At 32.6% G+C, this 26,618-nt stretch overlaps 2 protein-coding genes across 3 annotated transcripts in view; both read left to right on the forward strand.

Annotated features, from left to right (window-relative positions):
• The window catches only part of LOC133191506 (calmodulin-like), a 46,536-nt gene that overhangs the window by 18,452 nt on the left and 1,466 nt on the right, over positions 1-26,618 (forward strand). The window lies entirely within an intron of this gene.
• LOC133191225 (uncharacterized) lies at positions 8,381-25,324 on the forward strand. The gene is made up of 14 exons (XM_061326972.1): positions 8,381-8,437; positions 10,236-10,322; positions 10,907-10,993; positions 12,613-12,699; positions 13,651-13,737; positions 15,698-15,772; positions 16,909-16,969; positions 17,638-17,695; positions 18,100-19,660; positions 21,886-21,963; positions 22,201-22,278; positions 22,677-22,745; positions 24,001-24,093; positions 24,267-25,324. The coding sequence occupies exons 2-14, from the start codon at positions 10,241-10,243 to the stop codon at positions 24,431-24,433; spliced, it is 2,583 nt and encodes an 860-aa protein (XP_061182956.1). The 5' UTR covers positions 8,381-8,437; positions 10,236-10,240; the 3' UTR covers positions 24,434-25,324.

The raw sequence follows: 26,618 nt of genomic DNA on the forward strand, positions 1-26,618 counted from the left end.
CCGCACTTTTTTTCCCAAACGCTTGCAGATATTGAGCTGATTTTTGATCTGTGAGTGTATCTTGATGAGTTACAGATCAAGTTTGCATTTCGTTCCACTTAAATGATTTTTGACAGAATTAAGACCTATTTAATTTTTAGATTTTCCACAATTTTTTTCTAGTAAACACGAGTGCTGATTTTTGGTATGTGCCTTTACCTTGATGAGTTATAGATCATGTTTGTATTTTTTTTCCGCTTCAATGATTGTAATGGTTTTATGGCATTTTAAATTTTTAGAGGGAACCAGATTACACTTGCTGGTAGGGGACTAGTATTGCTAATGTATACTCTCAGAATGTTCATTTTATTTTGCATTTCTCTTAAAAGAGATGCACAACTGTTTATCTGTTTATGAATTAGTTGAGCATTCTGAAACCACATTTTTTTTTTTGTTCAACTGTATGTGATTTTACTGTAGGTTTTGGAGTTCTGAGTAAAACAAATTTTGCAAAGGGAGATTTTCTCCTTCAGTATACGGGAGAAAGATTAGAAAAAGAGGAAGGAGAGGAAAGACTCAAGAAAAAAAATGGGGAAAACAAGATATTTTTCTACACATATCAGGGAAAGGAACTTTGGTAATGTATTACATAATAAGTACATATAATGAAAATATTACTATTTATTTCTTCATGCCAGTATATAATAGTACACTGAGTTCATATTTTAAATATATTTACACCCACTAAATATTTTTCTTTTAAATCTAAGAAGCATGTTCATTTATTAATATGTAAACACCGCTTAGCAAGTCAGCTGTATAAATTTCTCAAGCAGTGCTACTTTCAATGATGTACATTTCAATAATATAATATTTTACATAGTAACTCTGCTTAACATTATTATTTCTATAGACATAAATATAAATGATATGTCTTTCTTTCCTTGTTAGTATAGGAATTAGCATGCAATTAGTTATGTATTTTTTCCTGCAACAACTACAACAGTAATTCCTACACTATGCAGTTTCACTTTTCTGCAATTCAAAACAGCTTTTCCATGAAAAATTTCTTCTTTTCGTAACAAGTTATACTGCTTTTCCGCAATTATACTTTATATTTTGGCTAGCATATATATCTCTTCTGTTAGCCAGGTTAAACCTGTTGAAAATCTCCTGCTTACTTAAGCTGTTTTCTCATTACTGAGATGATTATTTTTTTTTATTTCTACCACTCTTTAAATCATGGACCTTTCTAAACATAAATTCATTGTATATACATAATATATTTGTTACCATGATTTGTTTCTAAATGAATAATTTCCATAATATCTAAAACATAACCACCCAGTGTAACATTTATGTGATTCAGTCATTCAATTTTTATCGCACTTTGAGTAAAGTACTGAGTAGAACTAGATTGGGGAAATACGCGTAAATGCAGGTACATATCAGCATCCATTTGATGTTAAGTGCTTATTGTGTACATTTAAAAATCTTGGAGAGGTAGCATTAAAAAGCGAAGATAAAACATACATGTAACTTATAGTAAAAATAAAAGTTTAATCTCTGAGTAGTTGTGGAAAAGCTAACAGGTTGCGAAAATAAAACTGCAGAAATACAGGACGGCCCTATTACTAACAACCACAGAAACCATTTTATTGTTTAAAGGACTCTTTAAGAATATTAGACCTTTCAAGTTCATACAATATTAGCATGTGGTCAGGTTATTTACATGTTGATTTTCATGCATGTACATTGCTTCCTAAAGAAATTAACATTGACTGATATAAGATACTTCTTCATTTCAGAAGATAGTTTACTTGATTATCTGCTTTACTGATATTTGTAATGCCATTTTGCTTTTGAATGAGAGAAATTCACATGATTTTATGAGCTGTTCTCTTGAATCTAAAAGTAACAAGAAATGGTTCCAATTTATAATACATCTTACAGTACCTGTCTAAACTAAGGACTCTTTTATTTAGCATTGATGCTGAAGGAGTAGAGGGTCACGTCTGTCAATATGTAAATGATGGATGTGATGATGCAAACTCACAAATGAAACTAAAAGTCTTTAATAAAAAGGAATACTTATGTTTGTATGCCTCCAAAGACATTATGATTGGGGAAGAAATTTTATACGATTACGGGGATGATGTCAAAAGCTTGTGGTGGCGAAGCAAGGTATGAGAAAGGAATATGATACAGTGAATGATTTTTAACAAATAAGGATGCTCCTTACAACAAGCTGCCCACTTTTTAGCTCACCTCAACGAAGTTTGGGGAGCTTATGTGATACCCTTGGCTTTGGGTTTGTCAGGGGTTAAAATTTTCCTGGAAATCCCACTAGCCCAAGCGCTACTGATCAGTAAAAAATTACTAGCCCAAACTTCGAGTAACTAGCCCAACATTTTTTTTATGCAAAATGAAAACATAACAAGTTAAAGTTTCAAATGCTTTGGTGAAAGAAACAAATTAAACTAGTTCTTAGTCAAAAGAAACCAGTCTACATAGAAAAACGAAAGTAAACTGACAAGAATTTTTTTCTGTTCTGCTAGTCCGATGGACTATCATTACGTTTAGATAAGCTAGCCCGAGTCTTAAATGCTAGCCTCGGGCGTCAGGCTACTGTATATTTCAACCCCTGGGTTTGTTGTCAGCGTTGGCATCCCAGGTTAAAGTTTTTGGTGCAGTTTTCTTATTAAGTTCTTCTATGCCCTAAATTAATCAGAGATGCATGGACGATGCTTCCAGTGTGTTTCATTGTACCAGTCAAGGTTTCAGTTGCTGCAATTTCAGCAAAGGAATGACCAGATTAATGTTTTTTAGAGCAGGTTAAGGTTTTTGGTGCAGGTTAAAGTTTTTGGAGCAGGTCATTTCCAAGTAACTGTTATAAGCCCTATGTTGACCAAACTTGCATACCTGATACATCTAAGGATGCAAACTTCCAAGTAACCAGTTCAAGTTTTTGGTACTATAAGCCCTACGTTTACCAAACTTGCATGGATGATACATCTAAGGATGCACACTACCAGGAACTGCAAGTCCTATCAGATCAAAATTACTTACATGTTGCATCTTGGGATGTATACTACTAGATTATTAGTTTAATGTGGAACTTGAATTACTTAAGGGGGCCGACTGGTGTTTTCATTGCACAATACTTTGCGCAGCATAGTAAAATAAAGGTATTTACTCTCTTAAAGCAGCTGTTTTTACATAATTTATAAAAATTAACAAATTGAGGAAATCTCAGGTTAAAAAATCTAATTTTGTTTTAAATGAATGATTTTTTAAACGATTTTTCAAATGATTGGTAGAAAGACATCATAATAGTGTGTTTTTGACGTTATGAATAACCGAAGTTCTTTAAGCGGGGTCCTTAATTATGTCATAAATAAAAAGTATGAAATGGATGCTCTTGAAATTTTAAAAATAGGAAATTGAGAATTTTACAATCATTTTTATTTTTTATATATATATATATATATAAATCTGTGGTATCTGTCATGTCTTGTAGTACTCCATAAAAACAGGAAAATATCATGAATTTTGATGTTTTGAGATGCCCCCTCTGGAAACCAGACGGTAGAATTTTGCGTTTCTTGCATAAAATGTCCAATATAACATTACTCATCAAATAATATAATTTGAGCAAAAAGCCTATAGTAGCATTTGTATAATATGCTCCGAAGTGCGGAAAAATAGTATTTTCCTATATAATATCCTATAGTAAAAGTACCTGTATTTTGAGATGGTCCCTAAAAAATAACCAGGTAGATTTTCATTAAACTTGGCATGTGCACTGAAGTCAATGTAAGGTACATATGGTATAAAATTAAAGAGTTTCTCTAAAGTAGTTTTCCCACAATAAAACCCCAGTCGGCTCCCTTAAAGACAACATTCGTTGAGGTGAGCTCTGTAATTTCTGATTACCTGTGTTTAAAATTGATTCGAGGTGTCTTGTACTGGATGTAAATTTTGCTCATAAAGAAAATATGACTGAGTCATTTAAATCTGTTCAAGAGCATTTAGTAAAAAATTACAAATCACTATTAAAAAAAAAAAACTCCAAAATATAGTTAAAAATGAGTTTCCAATGAATTCGGTTCACTGGGATATCAAAATCTAATGTTAATTCAAATCCTAATGCCTTATTTATTTTGCCAGTGTAAATGAGAAGTTTGAATTTTAAAGAGAAAGGAGATTTGAATGTTAATTTGCACATAAAAGCTGCATTAAAATATAATATCATTTCATTACAATAAGATGCATGTCATTCTTAGTTTATTAGTATCCCTATCCTTTTTTTCAATTTCAATTATTTGATTGCAGAAAAATGCAGACAATCCTTTTGATTTTGGTAATGGTTTTTTGTAGGGCTGAGACGATATGATTTGAGAACATACATTAATTCTTTAGTATACCAATATTTTTCAATCAATTTTCATGTTTTAATTTATAAAATGTTTAAACTTTTCTTCACAAACACCGTAAAATCACAAAATTTCACCAGAGTTTATATACTGTTTGTCATTTTTATTTTATGAAGGGACCTATGAATTGAAATTCCTCCAAAATGACATAATTATTGGGACTCGATATATTTAAAGAATGAATTTAATAGCTACCCAAGTTATACTGTATATCCTGGGTTGAGGCAGTTTATGCTTTATAAACAGCAAACCGTAAACTGCTCCAATGCAGGTTATACCAGTATAAGTTGGGTAGCTATTTATTTCATTCGTTATAATTTAATTTTCAATCATTAAGTATAGAAAACAAGGCAATATCTCTCTCAAAAATGCCTTCAAATTGTACTTATTTTAAATGTAATGTCAAGCAGATTGATATGTTTTTGACGTAAGTCATTGTGACGTAGGCAACCCAGATTATACAATATAAAATTAATTTTTTATCCAATCAAATGATGTGTTACAACCAAAATTAAATTATTTCTTCTGGGATGCATCAAATATAGCTGAGACTCGACCTTCTCAGAAACCTTGAGTCCTGCGACTCAAGTTAGCAAAATCCTAGTAAGAACCCTGAATACTGTATTTCTAATGTAAAGGAAACCAAAGCAAAAATAAGGTGGGGTTTTGTTTTCTGGATAAGTATTTCAGCGTGCTTATGGCAATGCAGATATTGTCCTTACACCAAATCAATATAATTATACAAATATTGACGGGAGTTGAGGGCAACATTGATTGTGTTAGCCGCCATGGGATGAAATATTTCGAGGAAGCTAACATAATCAATGTTGCCCCAAAACATAGTCATTAATTGTTTTGTTATATGAAAAATTATTCATCATTAAAATGGTATTTTTGTTAAAATAAATTATCTGCATTTTGAGTGTAGACCTAGTGCTAGCAAATCTTGCCCTGATTGCGTTACTTGGTTTTTCTATTGTGATGTTATGTTTTATCTTACCTAAGCTGAAAGCTCAAGTGAGTTTTTCTGATCTCCTGTTGTCCGTCGTCTGTCTAGCTGTCTGTCCGTCTGTGAACTTTTCACATTTTCAACTTCTTCTCAAGAACCACTGGGCTAATTTTAACCAAACGTGGTACAAAGCATCCTTGGCTGAAGGGGAGTTAAAATTCTTAAAATGAAGGGCCACACCCCCTTCCAAGGGGAGATAATCAAGAAAAGACAAAAATAGGGTGGGGTCATCAAAAAATCTTCTCAAGATCCACTGGGCCAGAAAAGCTGAAACTTATGTGGAAGCATCCTGGGGTAGTGTAAATTTTAAATTGTTCAAATCATGACCCCCTGGGGATAGGATGGGACTACAATAGGGAATCCAATTTTTACATTATAACATATAGGAAAAAGTCTTTAAAAATCTTCTTCTCAAGAACCACTGGGCCAGAAAAGTGGAAACTTATGTGGAAGCATCCTGGGGTAGTGTAGATTCTAAATTATTCAAATCATGACCCCTGGGGGTAGGGGAGGGCCACAATATGTACTACAAGGGGGAAAATCGGGTGAAAAATGGCAAGGCCAAAGTTACTCAGGTGAGCGTTGTGGCCCATGGGCCTCTTGTTTTGAAGTTGCCACAATATCATTACGGCACAATATACCAATCTTCTAATCAAAATCCAAATCAATAAAAAATGTGGTAAAAATTGATAGTGAAAATAAAATGACTGTCAATATTTTTGGAGCAGCTTATATATCAATTAAATATTATGTTGACTGTTTCTGTATATAGAGAGTATAGGGACTATTCTTTACTGAATGTAATAATACAATGTATTGTTATTTCGTCTCAGCCCTATAGATTTTAGTTTTAATTTTTTTATTTAACTTTTTATTTAACTTTTTAAATGTTGCTTTATTTCATTTTAAAGATTAAAATTAGCTTTTAAGCTGCTCTGGTTATATTGTTTACCTAAATGATAAACCTATTTAACTTTTTAAGATCAACATTTCACAAGTTCTATAGTTGATACAAGGACTTTTAAGAAAATACAATATATCATTAAATCAAATGCTGATTGTTGTTTTTCATACTTATTGTCAGGCCATTATTTACAAACTAAATTGTCTGTGGAATTTTCTTTTCCCCATCATGACAAGGTCAGAGACCACACATCGATTGTGACTTGTTGGCAGGGGATGCTTACTCCTCCATGAAACCTGATCCCACCTCTGATGTTTTAAGAAGTCCATGTTTGCTCTATACTCTTGATTTGTATTGTTTCAATGGACTTTTGAGCTTCATCACTGTTTGTTATTTCCATGTTTCATTGTTTAATGTGTCATATTAATATCTTTCTCTTATATGGGGATGTTTTTACCTGACATATTTTTCCTGAGAGATTATTATTTTCAAGTATATATTTAGGAAAATAGTTTAAGACTTTGAATTGAAATACATGTATATTCTCTTGAGTTAAATTAACTTAATCTTGATCATGTACAACAAAGGTGGTTCAGTTTTAGAATGTACTGTAAATCACTTTTTATTCATGAGAACTTTATTTTCACATTATTATGCGAGACAGTGTACTTGTGAAAATTTCATTCTCACGTATATTAGTATGCCTTAAGATTGTATAGAGCAATAACCACAATTCATGAAAATTTTGTCCCGCTAATAAATCTCGTGAAAATTAGGTGTCACGAAAATTGAGTGATCTACAGTTACTATGTATTTCATTTGCCTCTGCAAGTGCTAGTTCTAAGCATCATATTTCAAAACTGTTAGTTTAATACAGAGTTAAATCTATTCTTTTGTTTTCAAGAGTTAATGCTTTAATCATAAGAAAAAACACTTATTTTGATAAACGTGTATTAACTGGTAATTATTATAAAGTCATTAATCCATAGTTTTATGATTATTTAATGTTCATAAAGATTTTAGAAAAAAATCTCCCTTTGAACTGCAGACGCTAAAACGTGCTCCTACACCACTTGCATGGTTTCGTTTTGTGAACGGTACGGTTTGTTTGTGAATGATACGGTTCGCTTTGTGAACGGTATGTTTCATATTGTGCAGGGTTCGTTTTGTTTTGTGAACAGTACGGTTCATTTTGTGAACGGTACGGTACACTTTGTGAACGGTATGGTTTGTTTTGTGCACGGTTTGTTTCGGTTTGTGAACGGTACGCTTTGGTGAAAGGTATGCAGATTAAGTGGACAGAGCCTATACCCAGTAGTATTATGATTGGCTACTTAATAAAGTTGTTTCTTTCTTTATTAATTTATTTATGATTAATTTATGATTAATCTCCTTTTTTTTTTAATTAATGGAAGAACGGTATCGTTAGCATTTTATACAAGTTCTTTACATGCAACCATTTTTCTTATTGTTCTTATCTGTTTTTTTTTTAACTTACATTCTGTATGAACTAGTTTCAGATCTTTTTTTGAAAAATAAAGTTATACTTACAACAAATGAGTTTGATTTTATAAATCCCAATGCTTTTATTTCGTCCACAATTATTGTCGCTGTTGCTTCCTTTAAAGAAAATATTTTTTCTTGAGCAAATGATCAATGGAAATTAAAGTAGGTTTTATTTTATTTAAAAGAAATAAATTTTTTTTACAAGGTTCGGAATGATTTCGGGGCGTGGCTTGCATACTCATTAAAAAAAACAGTACATTTCATTTTGTTAACAGTACGGTTCGTTTTGTGCATGGTACATTTCATTTTGTTTACGGTACGGTTCGTTTTGTGAACGGTACAGTTCGTTTTATGAACGGTACATTTCATTTTGTGCACTGTACCGTTCCTTTTGTAAATGGTATGGTACGCTTCCTGCACGGAACGGTCTGTTTCGTTTCTGAGGTGTAGTAGCACGTTTTAGGGTCTGTAAATAAAGGTGTTTACTCTTTTAATGAAATATAAACCTTTTTTTTTTTTCAGTTTCAGATATTGATTCAGATCCCTTTAGTGTGTACACTCCAGGTTCTGGGGGAGAATCAGACTCTGATCAAGAGACCTTAGGTGAAGCATGAATTAATTAACAACTCTTTCAATCATAAGTGAAAATATGTATTTGTACCTCACCTGTGACTTACTAAATATATCTTCATTATGAGAATTTTAGGTGAATTGATTGACAACAAGAAATCCAAATAAACATGTACATGTTCTTTTAAATATCCATGCAGACATAAGGATAATTGAATCCACATATTGATCTAGCAAGATTGATCTCTTTAATATTGTAATAATGTATTTGGTTGGTCTTTGGTATATTTAATAATGCATTTGGTTGGTCCCTTAATATTTGTAATAATGCATTTGATTGGTCTGTTTAGTATTTATAATAGATGCATTTGGTTGGGCTTTTAATATTTGTAATAATGCATTTGCTTGGTCTCTTTGATATTTGTAATTATGCATTTGGTTTGACAGTTAAATTATTTTAAAATATTTGATGCATTAAGTTGGTCTCTTTAAAATTTAGAAATGTATTTAGTTGGTCTCCTTAATATTTATAGTACGTAATTTGTTGGTCTTCCTTATGAATATCTTATGCAGATAGAATGGGTATATGTATAATTTGGCATTTGTTTTTAGCTCACCTGAGCTGAAAGCTCAAGTGAGCTTTTCTGATCACCCGTTGTCCGTCGTCCGTCCGTCTGTCTGTAAACTTTTCACATTTTCAACTTCTTCTCAAGAACCACTAGGCCAATTTTAACCAAACTTGGTACAAAGTATCCTTGGGTGAAGGGGAGTGTAAATTGTTAAAATAAAGGGCCAAGTCCCCTTACAAGGGGAGATAATCAAGAAAAGACAAAAATAGGGTGGGGTCATTAAAAATCTTCTTCTCAAGAACCACTGGGCCAGAAAAGCTGAAACTTATATGGAAGCATCCTGGGGTAGTGTAGATTCTAAATTATTCAAATCATGACCCCCGGGGGTAGGGCAGGGCCACAAAAGGGAATCCAAGTTTTACATTGAAATATGTAAGAAAAATCTTTAAAAATCTTCTCCTCAAGAACCACTGGGCCAGAAAAACTGAAACTTATATGGAAGCATCCTGGGGTAGCGTAGATTCTAAATTGTTCAAATCATGACCCCCTGGGGTAGGGCGGGGCCACAATAGGTATATTAAAAGTGGGGAAATCTGGTAAAGAACAGCATGGCCAAAGCTACTCAGGTGAGCGATGTGGCCCATGGGCCTCTTGTTTTTTTTTTTTTGTTGTTGTTTAACGTCCTTCTCGAGAATTTTTCACTCATATGGAGATGCCACCACTTGCTGGTGGAGAGCTGCAAATTTTGTCCAATACTTGGCTCTTATGGCCATTGAACAGTGAGAGATCTTTATCGTGCCAGCACCTACAGCGACATGGGACCTCGATTTATACTATGTCATCCAAAGGACCAGTCTCCACATCCCACAGTGGGATTCGAACCCACAACATAAGGATCAACTCCTTACTCCGCAACTCTAGAGCAGACGCTCTAATTACTGCACCGTGCTGGCAACATTTGGCATTTATTATATGCATAACAATCAAAAGGTATTTTGAGTCAGTTCATCTAAATAAATTTAAACCTGCACATTGCTCAGGTAATAAAATATCAAGTTTTGAATACTGATTCACATATTGATATTATTTGGTCTCCTTTATACAGTATTAATGCATTTGGTCTCCCTAATGAATGATATGAGCAAATGTAGTGTATTATAATGTATCGATCTTAACAAAAAAACGTACAAATTATTTTAGGTGTTCTGATGTATATTTTATATTTAGTATATAATTCTTCATTGTGTTCCATATTTTTACAGGGTCTATGTTAGAATCTTGTGGACCCCAACATGACATGGAAATAAATGAAAACTCGGCTGTTATAGTAAGCCTACATTCTGAGGAAGGTAAATTGATTTACAATAGGAAATATAAATACACTTGTACTTGTAAATAACCAGGGTTTAAAGATATAGAATTTACCCATTGGTCTCTTTAATATTTGAAAAAAAAACTTTTGATTGGTCTCTTTAGTATTTGTTATATTATATTTGCTTAGTCTTTTTAATTTTTTTAATAATGCATATCAGGTGGAATGGGTATATATATATAAAATAAGTGTAAATTTTGCATAGTAAAAATCTACGAATAATGAATCTTGAGAATTATTATACACATATTGATCTAAAATTAAATTGCATTTGCTAAGTTATCTAAATAAATATCTTCATGTTCAGATACATATAATTTACTTAAAAATGAAACTGTCAAGTTTTGAATACTGATTCACATATTGATACTAGTTGGTCTCCTTTATGCAGTTTTAATGCATTTGGTCTCCCTTATGAACAAGATAAGCAATTGTAGTGATGTGTAATCTTTTTCAGTATATCTCCTGAAGGATACAATTTATAATAAGTATGTAATACATGTATATTGTATATTAGGCATATATACATGTAGTTCTTCATTGTGTTCCATATTTTTACAGAGTCTATGCCAGAATCTTGTGGACCCCAACATGACATGGAAATAAATGAAAACCAGGCTGTTATAACAAGCCTACATTCTGAGGAAGGTAAATTGATTTACAATAGAAAATCCAAATACATTTCTAAATATGTACTTGTAAATAACCAGTGTTTCTTATTTTATCTGGAAATATTATACACACCCCCCAACCCACCTCCCGCAAACAAAGGTTGGGGGTATACAGGAATCACCTTGTCCGTCCGTCTGTCTGTCTGTGCAAACTTGTCCAGTCCATATCTTTCTTATGAAGGGACATTAGAATCTACTACTTCACACAAAGATTGCTCATGACCTAAGGGTGTGTCTTGACGTTGACCCGAGGTCATTTGGGTAAGTTCAAGGTCACTGAATGAAAAATTTTATAATTCGTGTCCGGTCCTTGTCTCTCTGATGTATAAACCAGGGATAAACATTAACTTTCATATTCAATTGTCCTTTGGGCAAGTGAACTCAAATTTTGACTTGTCTGAATGTAAAACTTGGTTGCCCAAACCTTAAAAGGAAGAAAATACTGATAATTTAATTTATATTTATAAATAATGTGTGATAAAATATTTTTTAAAATGTTGATGTGTCGGTGATCCTACAATTGTAAATATATGTACATGTATACCACTGTCCTTTCATTTATCCTGTAAACTCACACTGCCATGCAGCAGTATATATTTTCTTTAAAATAAAATTCATATTTTAAAAATACATATATATTATTTTGATTTTTCCTTTGGAAAACTGAATCCTCACTAAAGGAAAACATTTGCCATATGTTTTGAAACATACATATCCTGATCAGAATACATCGTGTGCCAAGAATAACTGGTGTTCTGTGAGTGAAAAAATAAACTATTCTAATTTCATAATAAGAATGTAACTAAGTTGTCAGATGCAGAGCGTATTTTTGTCAACTACCGGGAAAGAAAAGAGAATAACCAGCCCGATTTCTGAATAAAATGTAGAAACACTACTGAGGGATTTTGAATGCAAAAACAATATGTCATTGTTCTTGGCAGAGAGTGTTATTGTTTTGTTGAAAAGTAAAGCAAAATTTAAAAAAAAAGTTTCTATCGGAAATATTCACTTGCCTGATCGGACAAGTACGTTGGCATTTTCACTTGCCAGAACTGGGAATTTACTCGGCCCGGGGAATCGGGCAACCGTTAATGTCGATCCTTGGTATAAACTTTGTGAGTTCCCATTTTACACAAAGATTGCTTATGACCTGAGGGTGTATCATGACGTTGACCCAAGGTCATTTGTGTAAATTCAAGGTCACTGAAAGAAAAAGTTCATAATTTGTGTTTGGTCCATATATGCCTTATGCAAAAAACTTGAATTTACTACTTCACACAAAGATTGCTTATGACCTTATGACCTTCTAAAGGTCATCTGAATAAATTTCTTCATGGTCATATACATATAATTTACTTGAAAATTAAAATATCAAGTTTTGAATACTGATTCACATATTGATACTAGTTGGTCTCCTTTATGCAGTTTTAATGCATTTGGTCTCCCTTATGAACAAGATAAGCAATTGTAGTGATGTGTAATCTTTTTTCAGTATATCTCCTGAAGGATACAATTTATAATAAGTATGTAATACATGTATATTGTATATTAGGCATATATACATGTAGTTCTTCACTGTGTTCCATATTTTTACAGAGTCTATGCCAGAATCTTGTGGACCCCAACATGACAGGGAAATAAATGAAAACCAGGCTGTTATAACAAGCCTACATTCTGAGGAAGGTAAATTGATTTACAGTAGGAAATATAAATAAACTTGTAAACATGTATTTGTAAATAACCAGTGTTTAAAGGGACTTAGACACGGATTTGAAGTTAATATTTCCTCAAATTTTCTGTAAAATATCCTGACTGATATTTTGCTACAGAATTTCACATGAAAATATAATAAAAATCTTAGTTAATCTGGAAATATTATACCCCCGGCAAACAAAGTTGGGGGGGGTTATAGGAATCACCTTGTCCGTCCATCTGTTCAGCTGTCTGTCTGTCTGTGCAAACGTGTCCTGTCCATATTCTTCTTATGGAGGAACATTAGAATCTACTACTTCACACAAAGATTGCTCATGACCTAAGGATGTGTCATGACCTTGACCTGACCTTAACCCAAGGTCATTTGGGCAAGTTTAAGGTCACTGAAACAGAAATTTCATAATTCTTTTCCGGTCCTTATCTTTCTTATGTATAAACTTTGTGAGTTCCCATTTTACACAAAGATTGCTTATGACCTGAGGGTGTATCATGACGTTGACCCAAGGTCATTTGTTTAAATTCAAGGTCACTGAAAGAAAAAGTTCATAATTTGTGTTTGGTCCATATATGCCTTTTGCAGAAACTTGAATTTACTACTTCACACAAAGATTGCTTATGACCTTATGACCTTCTAAAGGTCATCTGAATAAATTTCTTCATGGACATATACATATAATTTACTTGAAAATTAAAATATCAAGTTTTGAATACTGATTCACATATTGATACTAGTTGGTCTCCTTTATGCAGTTTTAATGCATTTGGTCTCCCTTATGAACAAGATAAGCAATTGTAGTGATGTGTAATCTTTTTTCAGTATATCTCCTGAAGGATACAATTTATAATAAGTATGTAATACATGTATATTGTATATTAGGCATATATACATGTAGTTCTTCATTGTGTTCCATATTTTTACAGAGTCTGTGCCAGAATCTTGTGGACCCCAACATGACATGGAAATAAATGAAAACCAGGATGTTATAACAAGCCTACATTCTGAGGAAGGTAAATTGATTTACAATAGGAAATATAAATAAACTTGTAAACATGTATTTGTAAATAACCAGTGTTTAAAGGGACTTAGACACGGATTTGAAGTTAATATTTCCTCAAATTTTCTGTAAAATATCCTGACTGATATGTTGCTACAGAATTTCACATGAAAATATAATAAAAATCTTAGTTAATCTGGAAATATTATACCCCCGGCAAACAAAGTTGGGGGGGTTATAGGAATCACCTTGTCCGTCCATCTGTTCAGCTGTCCATCTGTCCTGTCCATATTCTTCTTATGGAGGAACATTAGAATCTACTACTTCACACAAAGATTGCTCATGACCTAAGGATGTGTCATGACCTTGACCTGACCTTGACCCAAGGTCATTTGGGCAAGTTCAAGGTCACTGAAACAGAAATTTCATAATTCTTTTCCGGTCCTTATCTTTCTTATGTATAAACTTTGTGAGTTCCCATTTTACACAAAGATTGCTTATGACCTGAGGGTGTATCATGACGTTGACCCAAGGTCATTTGTTTAAATTCAAGGTCACTGAAAGAAAAAGTTCATAATTTGTGTTTGGTCAATATATGCCTTACAAAAACTTGAATCTACTACTTCACACAAAGATTGCTTATGACCTTCAAAAGGTCATCTGAATAAATTTCTTCATGCACATATACATATAATTTACTTGAAAATTAAAATATCAAGTTTTGAATACTGATTCACATATTGATACTAGTTGGTCTCCTTTATGCAGTTTTAATGCATTTGGTCTCCCTTATGAACAATATAAGCAATTGTATTAATGTGTAATCTTTTTCAGTATATCTCCTGAAGGATGCAATTTATAATTAGTACGTAATACATGTATATTGTATATTAGGGGTATACATGTACTTCTTCAATCAAAAAAGGTTCATATCATTAGTACTGATGTTTTATTAGGCTACCCCTTAGTGTGTTTCTTAAAAATATGTAATGATCAATTACAAGTAAATTTTCACTCTAATTTGATTGGTCTCTTTTGTATTTATAATAAATGCATTTGGTTGGGCTCTTTACTATTCCGAATAAATAAATGCATTTGATTGGTCTTGTAATAGTTGTAATAATGCATTTGATTGGTCTCTTTAGTATTTTATATGAAAGCATTTGGTAGGTTTCTTTAATATTTGTCATGATGCATTTGATTGTATAATAATTAAATGCATTTAATTGGTCTCTTCACTATTGGTAATAATGCTTTTCATTGGTGTCTTTAATATTTGGAATGATGTGTTTGATTAATTCTTTTTGTATTTATAATAAATTAGTCTCTTTGGTATTTATAATAATGCATTTGGTTAGCCTCTTAATTATTGATAATAATGCATTTGTAATGATTATAATAAGGCATTTGGTTTTCCTTATCATATGCTAAAATATGTCAAATGCAGATAGAATAGGTATTTAATTTTTGTTAAAAAAGAATATACAGTCACATTATATTTTAAAGGTAAATTAATCTTTTTCATCTAAATAGATGTACATGGGCATATAATGTAATTACTAGGCCCTCTTTTAAAAAAAAAATGTTTGTTTGACCTCTCCCAACCAATTGACTCAAAATGCAATTCAAAAACATTTTTTTTTTTCAGATTTGTTTTATCTTCCAGAAATAATTATTTTAACATCATATTCACAAGTGTTTCTGAATTAAAAAAAATTTCCCCCTACTACCAACCCAGTACATGTATTTAAACCTGAGTCAGAAAGCCCAAGAAACATAATTTTAAAGATGTCCTTAGGGTATTAAAAATGTCAAATTTTGAATATTAATTGATTTAATTGGTCTTCTTTATGCAGTTATAATGCATTTGGTCTCCCTAGTGAATGATATGCATTTGTGGGGATCTTTGTGTCTGGTTGGTATTGTACTTTAAGTGGAATCATTATCGGTTATATTTTTTTATTTCATTGAAGGTTCTGTGGCATATGCAAGAGTAGAAACTGTTGATTTTGTGGAAAACTCCAATCTTAGCACCCTGTCTGAAGAAGGTAATAATTTTTTTTAAATATCTATATAAAGACAAATTTGGTGTTCTGCTATTTAAATCAAAAAGGTATAAATTTCAGTTGCAAAAACATATTTGATAAATGTCATGCCAGGGATATCCATTGATTAAGTTTCTACACAGAAAATTTCAAAAGTAATAATATCTCATAGTGACTAATAATTACAGGTGTTAAAACCTCTTTTTAGATGTTGTCATATTCCAGTAAACAAATGAATTACACTTTTGAAAGTTTAATTATTATTGAAACAATATTAACAAGATGTGTTTGTGAAACACTGATGCCCCCGTATGGTAGCTAATGGTGAGCGTTGAAGTTTCTCAGATGCAAGTCAAACTCCAAAAGCCAAGGACAAAAAGTCAAAATTGTTGGTATCCAAAGGCAGGTCTTGTCACACAGAATACACCTGTGAAATATGAAAGCCCTAGTGCTAACTGCTCAAAAATTATGGTCAAGGTTAAGATTTTTTTAAGAGTGGGTCAAACTCTAAGGGTAAAAGGTCAAAATTATTTATACCCATTGAAAGGTCTTGTCACAATGAATACACATGTGAAGCAGGAAAACCCTAGCACCAACTGTTCAAAAGTTATGGCCAAGGTAAAAGTGTGGTAATTTTTTATAAAAGTGGGTTAAACTCCAAGGTCAAGAGGTCAAATTTGGTGGTACCCAAAGAAAGGTCTTGTCACAAGGAATGCACCTGTGAAATATGAATGCCATAGCCCCACCCACTCATAAGTTATGGGCAAGGTTAAAGAAAGTTTTTGCGTACAAACAGATAAACAGACAAATAGACAGACAGGCAGATGGACGGACAGGGCAAAAACTATATACCCCCGAATCTTCGATCACAGAGGCATAAAAATGCTTTTTGTTTCTGTATAAACTAAATGTACATACACAATAAAGGATATAAACAAATATTTAAAGAAATTTGTGAACAGTCAAAATTACCCCAGGTGATTAAGATTGCACCATGCCCTTCCCTGCAGGTGGCCTAAAAAAACTGTTTAACTGGTGTACATGATGAAAGAAGTGGTTAAGTGGATGTAAATATTTATTTTTGACTTATTGCATGAATTGATCATTATGAGGCAAATAAATTATATGTTCTGTTTCAGTACCATACCAGAGTTTCTCCTTTCTCAGTTCCTGTGAGGAGGATCATCAAAGTAATACTAGGTTGGCTAATATGTATTCTACTTGAATTATGGCAGTGCCTTTTAAAATTAAATTTAATACAAGTTAAAGTTAGGCACTTTAATTTAAGAATTCGGTATAGATTTTGACTGTGCAGCTTTATATAACAAAATCTTTAATATTGTTATAAAGACAGAGGATTTAGTGCACTATTTCAAGCAGTTAGAGCGTATTGTTCTAGAATTTGAGGAGTAGCGAGTTGATCTTTACATCACAGGTTTTAATCCCACAATGGGATGAGATATGACTGGTCCTTCATTGGAGAACAAATAAACTATCATCATGTGTCAACTGTAGATGCATGCCGACACAATAAAGATTCCTCACTGACCAATGGCCATGTCCAGAGAAATAGATATTTTTTAAAATGATATTAACAAAGATTAAGGTTTGATCGAAATGCAAAATTGTGAGGTTTTTTTTTATTTGTTTGTAAAGGGGCTATTAGTATTGACATACACTATTTTATTCACTGATGTATAGGTAAGGCTAGTTGTAAAATATTACAAGTGTTCCGTGCAGAATGGATAAATTAAAAATGTTTATAAGAATCTTAAAAATCAGAAATTTCATTTGATATAGGAAATCAAGGTCACAGTTTAAATTCAGTTTGAAATCACCTGCTTGAACCATAACTCTTTTATTGGTAGATTGAATACTGAAGAGAAAGATTGCAATGGAGAAACCAAACAAAAAAGCAAACAAAAGGTATGTTTGAATTTATAATCTTGAGTTTAGTTTCATGAAATAAAATGATTTTATGGATACTTTAACATATGGGCAAATGGCATTGCCTTACAAGCAATTTTGTTGGATGGACAATCTACATAACATGAATAATGAGCAGAAGTATCTCACAGACAGGAATTTTTCTGATAAACATGGTAAACAGATCACACAAAAATGTGAGCTCAATTTGTTGTATTTATCATGATACAGAGAAGTTATTGAGTTTTTGTCAATAGCACTGTACGTGGCATCAAATGCTTTACTGACTCTCATATTTCGCATGAAGAGTGCATCACCCTGGGCTTTGCAACAAAACTATGTAAGTGATTAATACAATCTTAAAGTAGTCAATTACTAATTGAAGATTTTTTTTTTTTTTACAGAAACCAAATAGGTTTTGCACATATTGCAAGACAATTATTACTGGTGGAAAATTAAAGAGGCATATTCTGCGAAAACACAGAACTGAAACGGAGGTACAGTCAATCATTTCAAAACCACAACATATCCAAAACAACTTTTTTGATAAAAAAAGACGTGAAGGAATATATGAATACAATGTTCAATTGATTGGAGATGGATTTGATGCAGAAATGCGTGAACGAAAACCAGTGCAGCAAGACCAACTAAGAGTTTGCAGCGACTGCAAAGGATTTTACTCTAACAAATACTTCTTCAAACATAAATGTTCAAATAACGATTCTGCACCTCAAGCATTAAAACCAAAGCTGCTTGCAAAAACGATGGATGACAAAATGGATAGAGATCCTGGATTTGTAGACATCTTAAACAGATTTAGACAAGGAGAAATTGGTGATTTTTGCAGGACTAATAAGACTATAAAATTGATTGGATACAAACATTTTAATTTACGCCGACACGAGGAGGGAAAGCAGGATGAGGTTAGAAAAATCATAATGGCAGAGATGCGAGAGCTTTCGAAACTGTTTTTTTGTTTCAAAAATTTAAGTTCTGAGCATTGCACTGTAGAAGATCTGTTTAGAAGGGAACATTTGCCTGATCTTATAGAGGCGTTACAGCAAGTAACAACTGATAAACAAGAAAAGCATGGGCAGAAGCTTTTTTTGGATGCAGTACTTCTCCGATCTGTAAAAACTCTAGAAGGTTATTTTGCTCAAACTATGCAAGATGAGAAAAAGAAAGAACTGAAAAACTTCAAATCAGCATACAAAAGCTTATCTCATGAACTGTTTCCGAGTGCAAGGCAAAAGTGTATCAAAAACTCGTTGGAGAAAAACAGAAAACCAGCAAATCTACCAAATGAACAGAAGGTTATTCAAATAAAAGAATACATTGCAGCAGAAATTCCTATCATATTAAAGGATTACACTGTGAAAAACTTCGCTTGGCTAAGAAGTCTTGTGGTGGCACGCCTCACATTATTCAATGCTCGCAGAGGTGAGGAAGCTTCCAGGTTGCTGATTTCTGAATGGGAGGAAGCAGAAAAAGGAGTATGGCTGCCAGATGAAGAGTTGGAAAAAATTACAGATCCTGCTGAACAATATCTGTTGGGACAATTCAAGTTAGCATACTTAAAGGGAAAAGGGAAAAAATATGTTCCCATATTAATTCCAAATGATCTGCTTTCAGCAATCCAGGTCATCAAACGAGACAGATTCTTATTTGGCATCCGTGAAGAAAATCCTTTTTTGTTTGCCACAAAAATAGGACTTTCTCATTGTTCAGGTTGGCACGCTGTAGCAAAAGTTTGTGCAGAAACTGGCATACACATCATTACTGCAACAAAAATGCGACACAGACTGTCATGTATATATGCAAGTTTAGACATGTCAGCTGAGAACCAGAAAATATTTCTGCAGCACATGGGGCACGAGGAGCGTATTAATAAAGAGAACTACCAGTGTCCCTTAGGAGTTCGCACAGCTTGTGTTATGGGGAGGATGCTTAGATCTGTAGACGAAGGTAAAGTAACCTTTTTTCATATAATGCTCAAGTTAAATATACAAGAGAAGTACTGGTATTTTTATTTAATGTGTATAAATTGGCAATTTTACACCTATAAAATCAACTCTTTTTAGCTCACCTTTGCTAAAAGCTCTAGTGAGCTTTTCTGATCACATTTTTCTCTGGTGCATGTCTGTCTGTCTGTCCCTTTTTACCAGAGGTACAATGTGAGGAAAAATGTGTGTATTTTCCAGTATTTCGAGGTTGTTTTTAGCTCTTCTGAGCCAAAGGCTCAAAGAGCTAATGCTATGGCCATTTGTGCGGTGTGCGTAAACTTTTTAGAATATGGGCCATAACTCAAGAACCCCTTGGCCAATTATTGTCAAATTTGTCACAGGGTATCCTTGGCCCAAGGGCTCCCTTTTATACTAAAGCTGGGGTTGCGACCCTTTAACAAGGGGAGATAATTAGGAAAATAGAAACAAAAGTACTGGTTGCTAAAAAATCTTCTTCTCAAGAACCACTGCGCAGATTATCACCAAACTTACACAAAAGGATGAGGATATGTTGTAGATTAAAATTTGCTTGGGGATTTACCCTGGGGCAAAGGGCGTGGTCTCAAGGTCACTTCAAAGTTGACCAAAAATTACATTTTATTAAAATGTTGATATTTTGCTTACTATAAGGACTAGGATCATCAAATCTTGTCAGTTGGTGCATCTAAGGACCTCATATCATGTTGACTCAAAAGTAGGTCACGGTGACCTACTTTTTAAATTTTGTGGCCATTCTTTTTCAAAATGATTTAGAGGCATATTTTGAACAATTTAAGGCCCATGATCATCAAACTTTGTCAGTTGATGCATCTTGGGTCCTCAAAGTACGTCAACTAAAACGTAGGTCACCTTGACCTACTTTTTGAATTTTATGGCTAATCTTTTTTAAAACAATTAAGGTCATTAATTTCGAATACGGGGAGGCTTAGAATCATTAAATCTTGTAAGATGATGCATCTTGGGGCCATAAAACATATTTATTAAAAAGTAGGTCACAGTGACCTACTTTTTGAACTTTGCAGGCATTCGATTTCAAAGCGTTTTAGAGGCATAATTGGACATTTTAAGTCCTATGATCATAAAACTTTGTAAGTTGATGCATCTTGGGTCCTCAAAAAAGGTCAACTGAAAAGTAGGTCACCATGACCTACTTTTCAATTTATATGACTATAATTAAATATTACAGGTACTAATTGGCTTAGAATCATCAAACTTTGTCAGTTGATGCATCTTGGGTCTTCGGAGTAGGTCGACTAAAAAGTAGGTCACAGTGACCTACTTTTGAAAATTTTTGGCGTTAATTAAATATTTCGGGTACTAATTGGCTTAGAATCATCAATCAATTGAAAAGTAGGTCACTTTGACCTACTTATAAAATTTTATGGTTATAATTTTAAAAAAATGTTTTAGGTATTAATTGGCTTAGAATCATCAAACTTAGTTGATGGGTCCTCAGAGAATGACAAGTGATAAGTAGGTCATCATGACCAACTCTCAGGTACTAATTGGCTTAGAATCATCTTGGGTTCTCAGAGTGTGAATTGGAATTTCAAGGGTTTATCTAAATATACAGGATACTTCGAGGCTTCAAATAGAAGTGATAGGTTGTACAGTTTATCAGAAGAGTGATTCAAGGCCCATGGGCCTCTTGTTTGTATTGTGGGCTAAACCTCTCAATAACAGGGTTTATTAATGCTTAATTTGACAGTGCGAGGTTAAAAAAATAAATATAGACTTCACCCCGTAAGGATTTTCAGACATGTTTTGGACTTGTCTATTGTGGGTAGAACCCCATACTAAAATTCACCCCATTCTGGAATAAGATTACAAACGTAAAACTGCAGTATGAAAGAATGTACAAAAAATGATTTGGACATGTGTACCCCCAAAATTTATAGACTTAACTACTGAAAGTAACCCAAACCATTTATCTTTTAACCTTAGTAGATGCAAAATCAATTCTCTATAGCTGTAAATTCATTAAACATGTTAAATAAACTCATTTTGACCCTAAAATTGTTCAAAGAATATTGTAATAAAAATTTTCTGGTGAAAAAAACTGCAAAAAATGTAAATTTGCTCTATCTGTGTTTGTTTCAAGCAAGTTTTAATGTATCCTGGTATACCGTATCAATTCCTCTTTATTAAGTACCTTGCTGTTTACCTTTATGAAACTTTTTCTTATAGGGTCAGTTTCAAGTTTAATGGAAGGTGCTTGTCCTAAGGCAGTGGATGAACATGAGGAACGTGTTGCAATTTCACAAGGTGAGTTACTTTTAACTACAGATTATTCTGTCTTGCTGGTCAATACAGGTCAACGGGATGTGTTCTCTTCCCAGGCATATAATCTTATCTCTGTGTTTTGCTCTGTTCATGATTCACATTGTTCACAAGATTAAACTCTGTTAATATTATTCTCACCTTTAATATTACATGTAATAAATGAAATTTTTTCAGTATTAAATGCTATTATGTTAACTTTTGTGATTTTTTTTCTTATAGGATCAGTTTCAAGTTTGGTTGAAGGAGCTTGTCTAAAGGCAGTGGGTGAACATGAGGAACATGATGCAATTTCACAAGGTGAGTTACTTTTGCTGAAAAAGGACAATTACGGGGATATGTTTTACTTAATTATATTTTTGGTCTGATATGAATGAAGATATGCAAACTATCGATCAATGTCATCAAAATTTTCATGTCACTATAGATGGCAATTTTTCTCCAAAAATCACAGTAACAGCAAAATATATTTTACAAATTTATATGCAATTTTCACTAGGATTTTAAATGAATTTTTATTATCTAACAAATGTAATGCTGTGAAAACAGATAGACAAACAGACATTTTGTCTTCATGATTTACAATAACTTATTGGTCAATGAAAAAAATAATCAGCAATGTTTCAACTCTGTTAGTTTTCCACACTTTTCACAATAGAAAACTGGATAGTAATGTCTTAGAATAACTATAACCACAGATCATCCCTTTGAGACAAATGACACAGACACTACTACATGTAGGAAAAAGAAAGAAAGAAGCAACTCAGGTAAAAAAAAATTGCTTATTACTTTTAAGTTCTTTTTCCTTCTCATTTACAATGTAATAAATTGGTATATTTTAGCTTTAAAAGCTGGGAGGTTCCTATTTAATGATTAATAGATAAATCAAGAATAATGATTTTATTACCAAGTTGGGATTTGAGTCATTACAGAGGATTGAAGCTTTTCTTGTGTTTGCCTTAGCTGGTGTTTTTCTGTTTCACCAAAAGAAAACATTCAAGGATGGTTGTATTAGGTTACACATCTGTTCTTCCATCTTTCATATTTCTGGATTTAAGAAAAGCCCTGAGCAGTGTAGTATTATAATCTCAATATCCCAACATTCAGGTTTATATTGGTATATTTTAGTATATAATAGGACCCCCCCCCCTTTCTGAAGGAGAGGGTAGTATACTGTTTTACCCATGTGTATCTGTCTGTCTATCTGTGTGTGTGTGTGTGTGTCTAGCTGTCCATCTGTAACATTTTATTTTATGGTCTTGATTTGCAAGTGCCATGTACTATAGTGATCAGTCTGTCCATCCATCTGTCTATCAGATATCACTTGTTTCGAATATACTTATTATTGGTATAGGCTAATTCCAGATTCAGTTCAATATACGTTCCTCTCTTCCTAATGTCCTTTACTAAATGTGGAACCCTTTGAGATGATCTCCATCTAGTTATATGTAGAAACCAAGTATTTTATATATCTGTATATCATACATGTGCCTGCTGTTTTCACCAGTTATCTTTGTAAATGATATGAAGATAAAAGCATCAAAAGAAGTAGTGTATCTAGTGTCCAAAGATCTAATTATGTTTCCCAAATTAAGAGGGTACATGTAGATATTGTTTATACTCTTGTTTCTCATTATTATTTCATATTTTCGTGTCTTTGGGTGTTTTCAGAATGATCAAGTTGAAATATTTTAAATGTTTATAAGTATGTTGTGTAGATGTGCAGAACGAATGTCATTTTGGATCTGTGCTGCATTTTCATTGGCTGAAATTGTAAAAGTTGTTACAGAAATTTACATGTATTGGCTAATTTAATGAGCTTTTAGGGAATGGGGGACTAAAAGGAAGTGGGAAAGCTATTTGGGAACATCTGTAACCATGCAAGGATTCTGTTACATTAGTACTATTTTTACCATGATTACTAATTTTTCTTCATTTGAATTAAATAAAAAGAAATCTCCAACTAAAACCATTATATTTCATTTAAAGAATTAATGCCTTTAATTCATGTTTTTTTAATAGTAAAATGGTCCAAAGAAGAGACAAAATTGATAAGAGATCATTTCCAGGGATACATTTTCACCAGAAGTGACAAAAATACTGGAAACCTACCTAGTAAGTTTTGAGTTTTTTCAATGCAAATTGATAAATGATTCTTATATATTTTGATTTAACAACAAAAATGTTGCAAATCAAACAATTCTTGAAATAAATATTTTTTAGACATTGAAATTATTTTTAAAAGAAGACCGTGATTAATCTTTCTTTATTTTTTTTAATTTTGTTAGGTAAAAAGGAAATTGAGGAATTTTTAGAGACAAATTGCATCAAAACACTGAAAGACCTGGACAAAAAAACACAATCCTTTAAAATGAAAACAAAAATATTTAACGAGAGAAAAATGACCAGAGAAAGGGCCACTAGAAGGCTACAAGACTTAAAATCCAGAGATTGATTGATAGACCAGTGGAAGGCCTGAAACGGTCATCATTTATGCAATTAAGTGTTAATAATTTTTGATATTTTATAGTTTGCATGCATTTAACATGTTAAAAGTGTCATGCCTTTTGTATGAAAACATACCTTAGTCTAACTTAGACAATGTAAATTACTGTTCATTATACACTCACTTTGAAGAAGAGGGAAATAAACTGTTTTACCCTTGTGTGTCTGTCTATGTGGTTTATGTTTGTCCATCTGTAACAAATTTTTATTGCAGTTTTCTCATTAACTGCTGTTCACAGATGCTTAAAATTTTAGCACACTCTGTTTTGACATGCCATATGGTGGGTTCATTTTTGTACAAATCTGATGTCAACTTCCTGTTTATCTATGCATCTGTCTGTAACTAATTTTAGTTAAAGTTTTCTCAGCAACTACTCATAGCAGTTATTTGAAATTGTTTTGGCATGCCATGTAGTTGGATTTTTTTTGTATGAATCTGATGTCAGTTTCCTTTTTATCTGTGCATCTGTCTGTCTGTCTGTCTATACCAAATTTCTGTGACAGTTTTCTGAGGAACTACTCATTGCAGATGCTTGAAATTTTAGTGCATTCTGTTTAGGCAACTGAACTTGTGTATATTTACTTGAAAGCATATTATTCACATCAAAGCGGGGTATTACTAGTGAGCATTGACTACAGTTTTCTTGTTTTCATTGACTTTTAGATACATTTATTCAACTAGACAATTATATTAACAATGCATATAAATAAGTATATTGTTATTTAGAAGATTTATTGAAACCATCAGTATTTTATGAATACGATATGATGTATTGTACTTTAAAAAGTAGGAATTAGTAATTGAGCTTTTCATACAACACAAAAATTGCTGAAAAATGGGGAGGGGGGGGGGGTTATCATGGAAGTCAGAAATCACTGAATGTTTGGCTCAAGATACATGTATGCTTTGAATATGCTTTATCCCTATGGTCACCGAAGTTTTAGGAGCAAGTCTATTTCCAAGTAACTACATGTATATGCCCTATCTTCACCAAACTTGCATAGGTAAATAGATTCTACTAGATTTGTTTCAGATGCTGGGTTGACCTATATTTTTTAATTTATGACCAGGTTAAGGAGTTTAAAGCATGTTTAATTCCAAAATAACTCTAAGCTCTATGATGATCAAACTATGATGTACACTACTAGGCTTCAGATGAATGATCTAATCTACATTTTCTGGATGGGTGTTCAGTTCTTTTTTTTTGAAAAAGGTTTATCCCAAGTAACTATGCCGTACAGAGACCAATGATACATCTTGTTATGTACACAAGAGGTTTGCTTCTGATGCTGGATCTAACTTACATTTTCAGAGTTATTAAACTGTTCAATTTTTTGGAACAAGTACATTTTTAAGTAACTTCAATTTTTTCCCTGTCCAGTCTTGCTTAGGTCTTGCATCCAAGAATGCACAATACAACATGTAGAACATTTGTTTGATGTTAGACTTTGCCTTACGTTGTAAATAAAATGTGTAGGGGTAAACTTTATCTTCAATAACCCAGCTATTGAATATATTATTATATATTTTGGTGTTCTTAAACCAAATGCAAAAATATGTAGATGAAAATTTGCAAATGATTTACATACACTGTATCTGGGTTTTTTTTTTTTTTGGTTTTTTTTGGACATTTTCATTGTGTATTATCAAAATATAATGCCTGAGTGACTGTAACTTAGCTTTTTTGCAAATTAAATAAAATTTTATTAAACATTTGAATTGTTCTGATGTATGGTCTATGCATCTAGATGTTGCAATACTGGATGGAAGATATTACTTTTACTGAATTCTTATCACAACCTCTAAAGAAAGAGGGCATACAAGGCAAGGACAATCCCCTGCTCTGAGACAATATTTTTCTTAATTTTAATAATTCTCAAAAAGCCCATTCTATTGTGAGATAATCATCATAAATGTTGTTAGTATGGGAATTAATATTTGCAGCTGTTGCAGATTTTTTTTTTTTGTTTGAAATAGCTGCAACGCTAATTCCTGGAAAAAAAAAACATAGAAGGATATTTTATCCTTAAAACATTTATATCTGTAAAGGGATCATTTAAAGTAGGATTACGTAGATTAAATATTGTGTAATTGATATATACGTCATTATATATTTCATTGATGGAAGAACAAT

Source organism: Saccostrea echinata, unplaced genomic scaffold (assembly GCF_033153115.1).
Source record: "Saccostrea echinata isolate AGI-Se365-2 ecotype Australia unplaced genomic scaffold, CSIRO_AGI_Sech_v1 ptg000023l, whole genome shotgun sequence".
NCBI classification, from domain to species: Eukaryota; Metazoa; Mollusca; class Bivalvia; order Ostreida; family Ostreidae; genus Saccostrea; species Saccostrea echinata.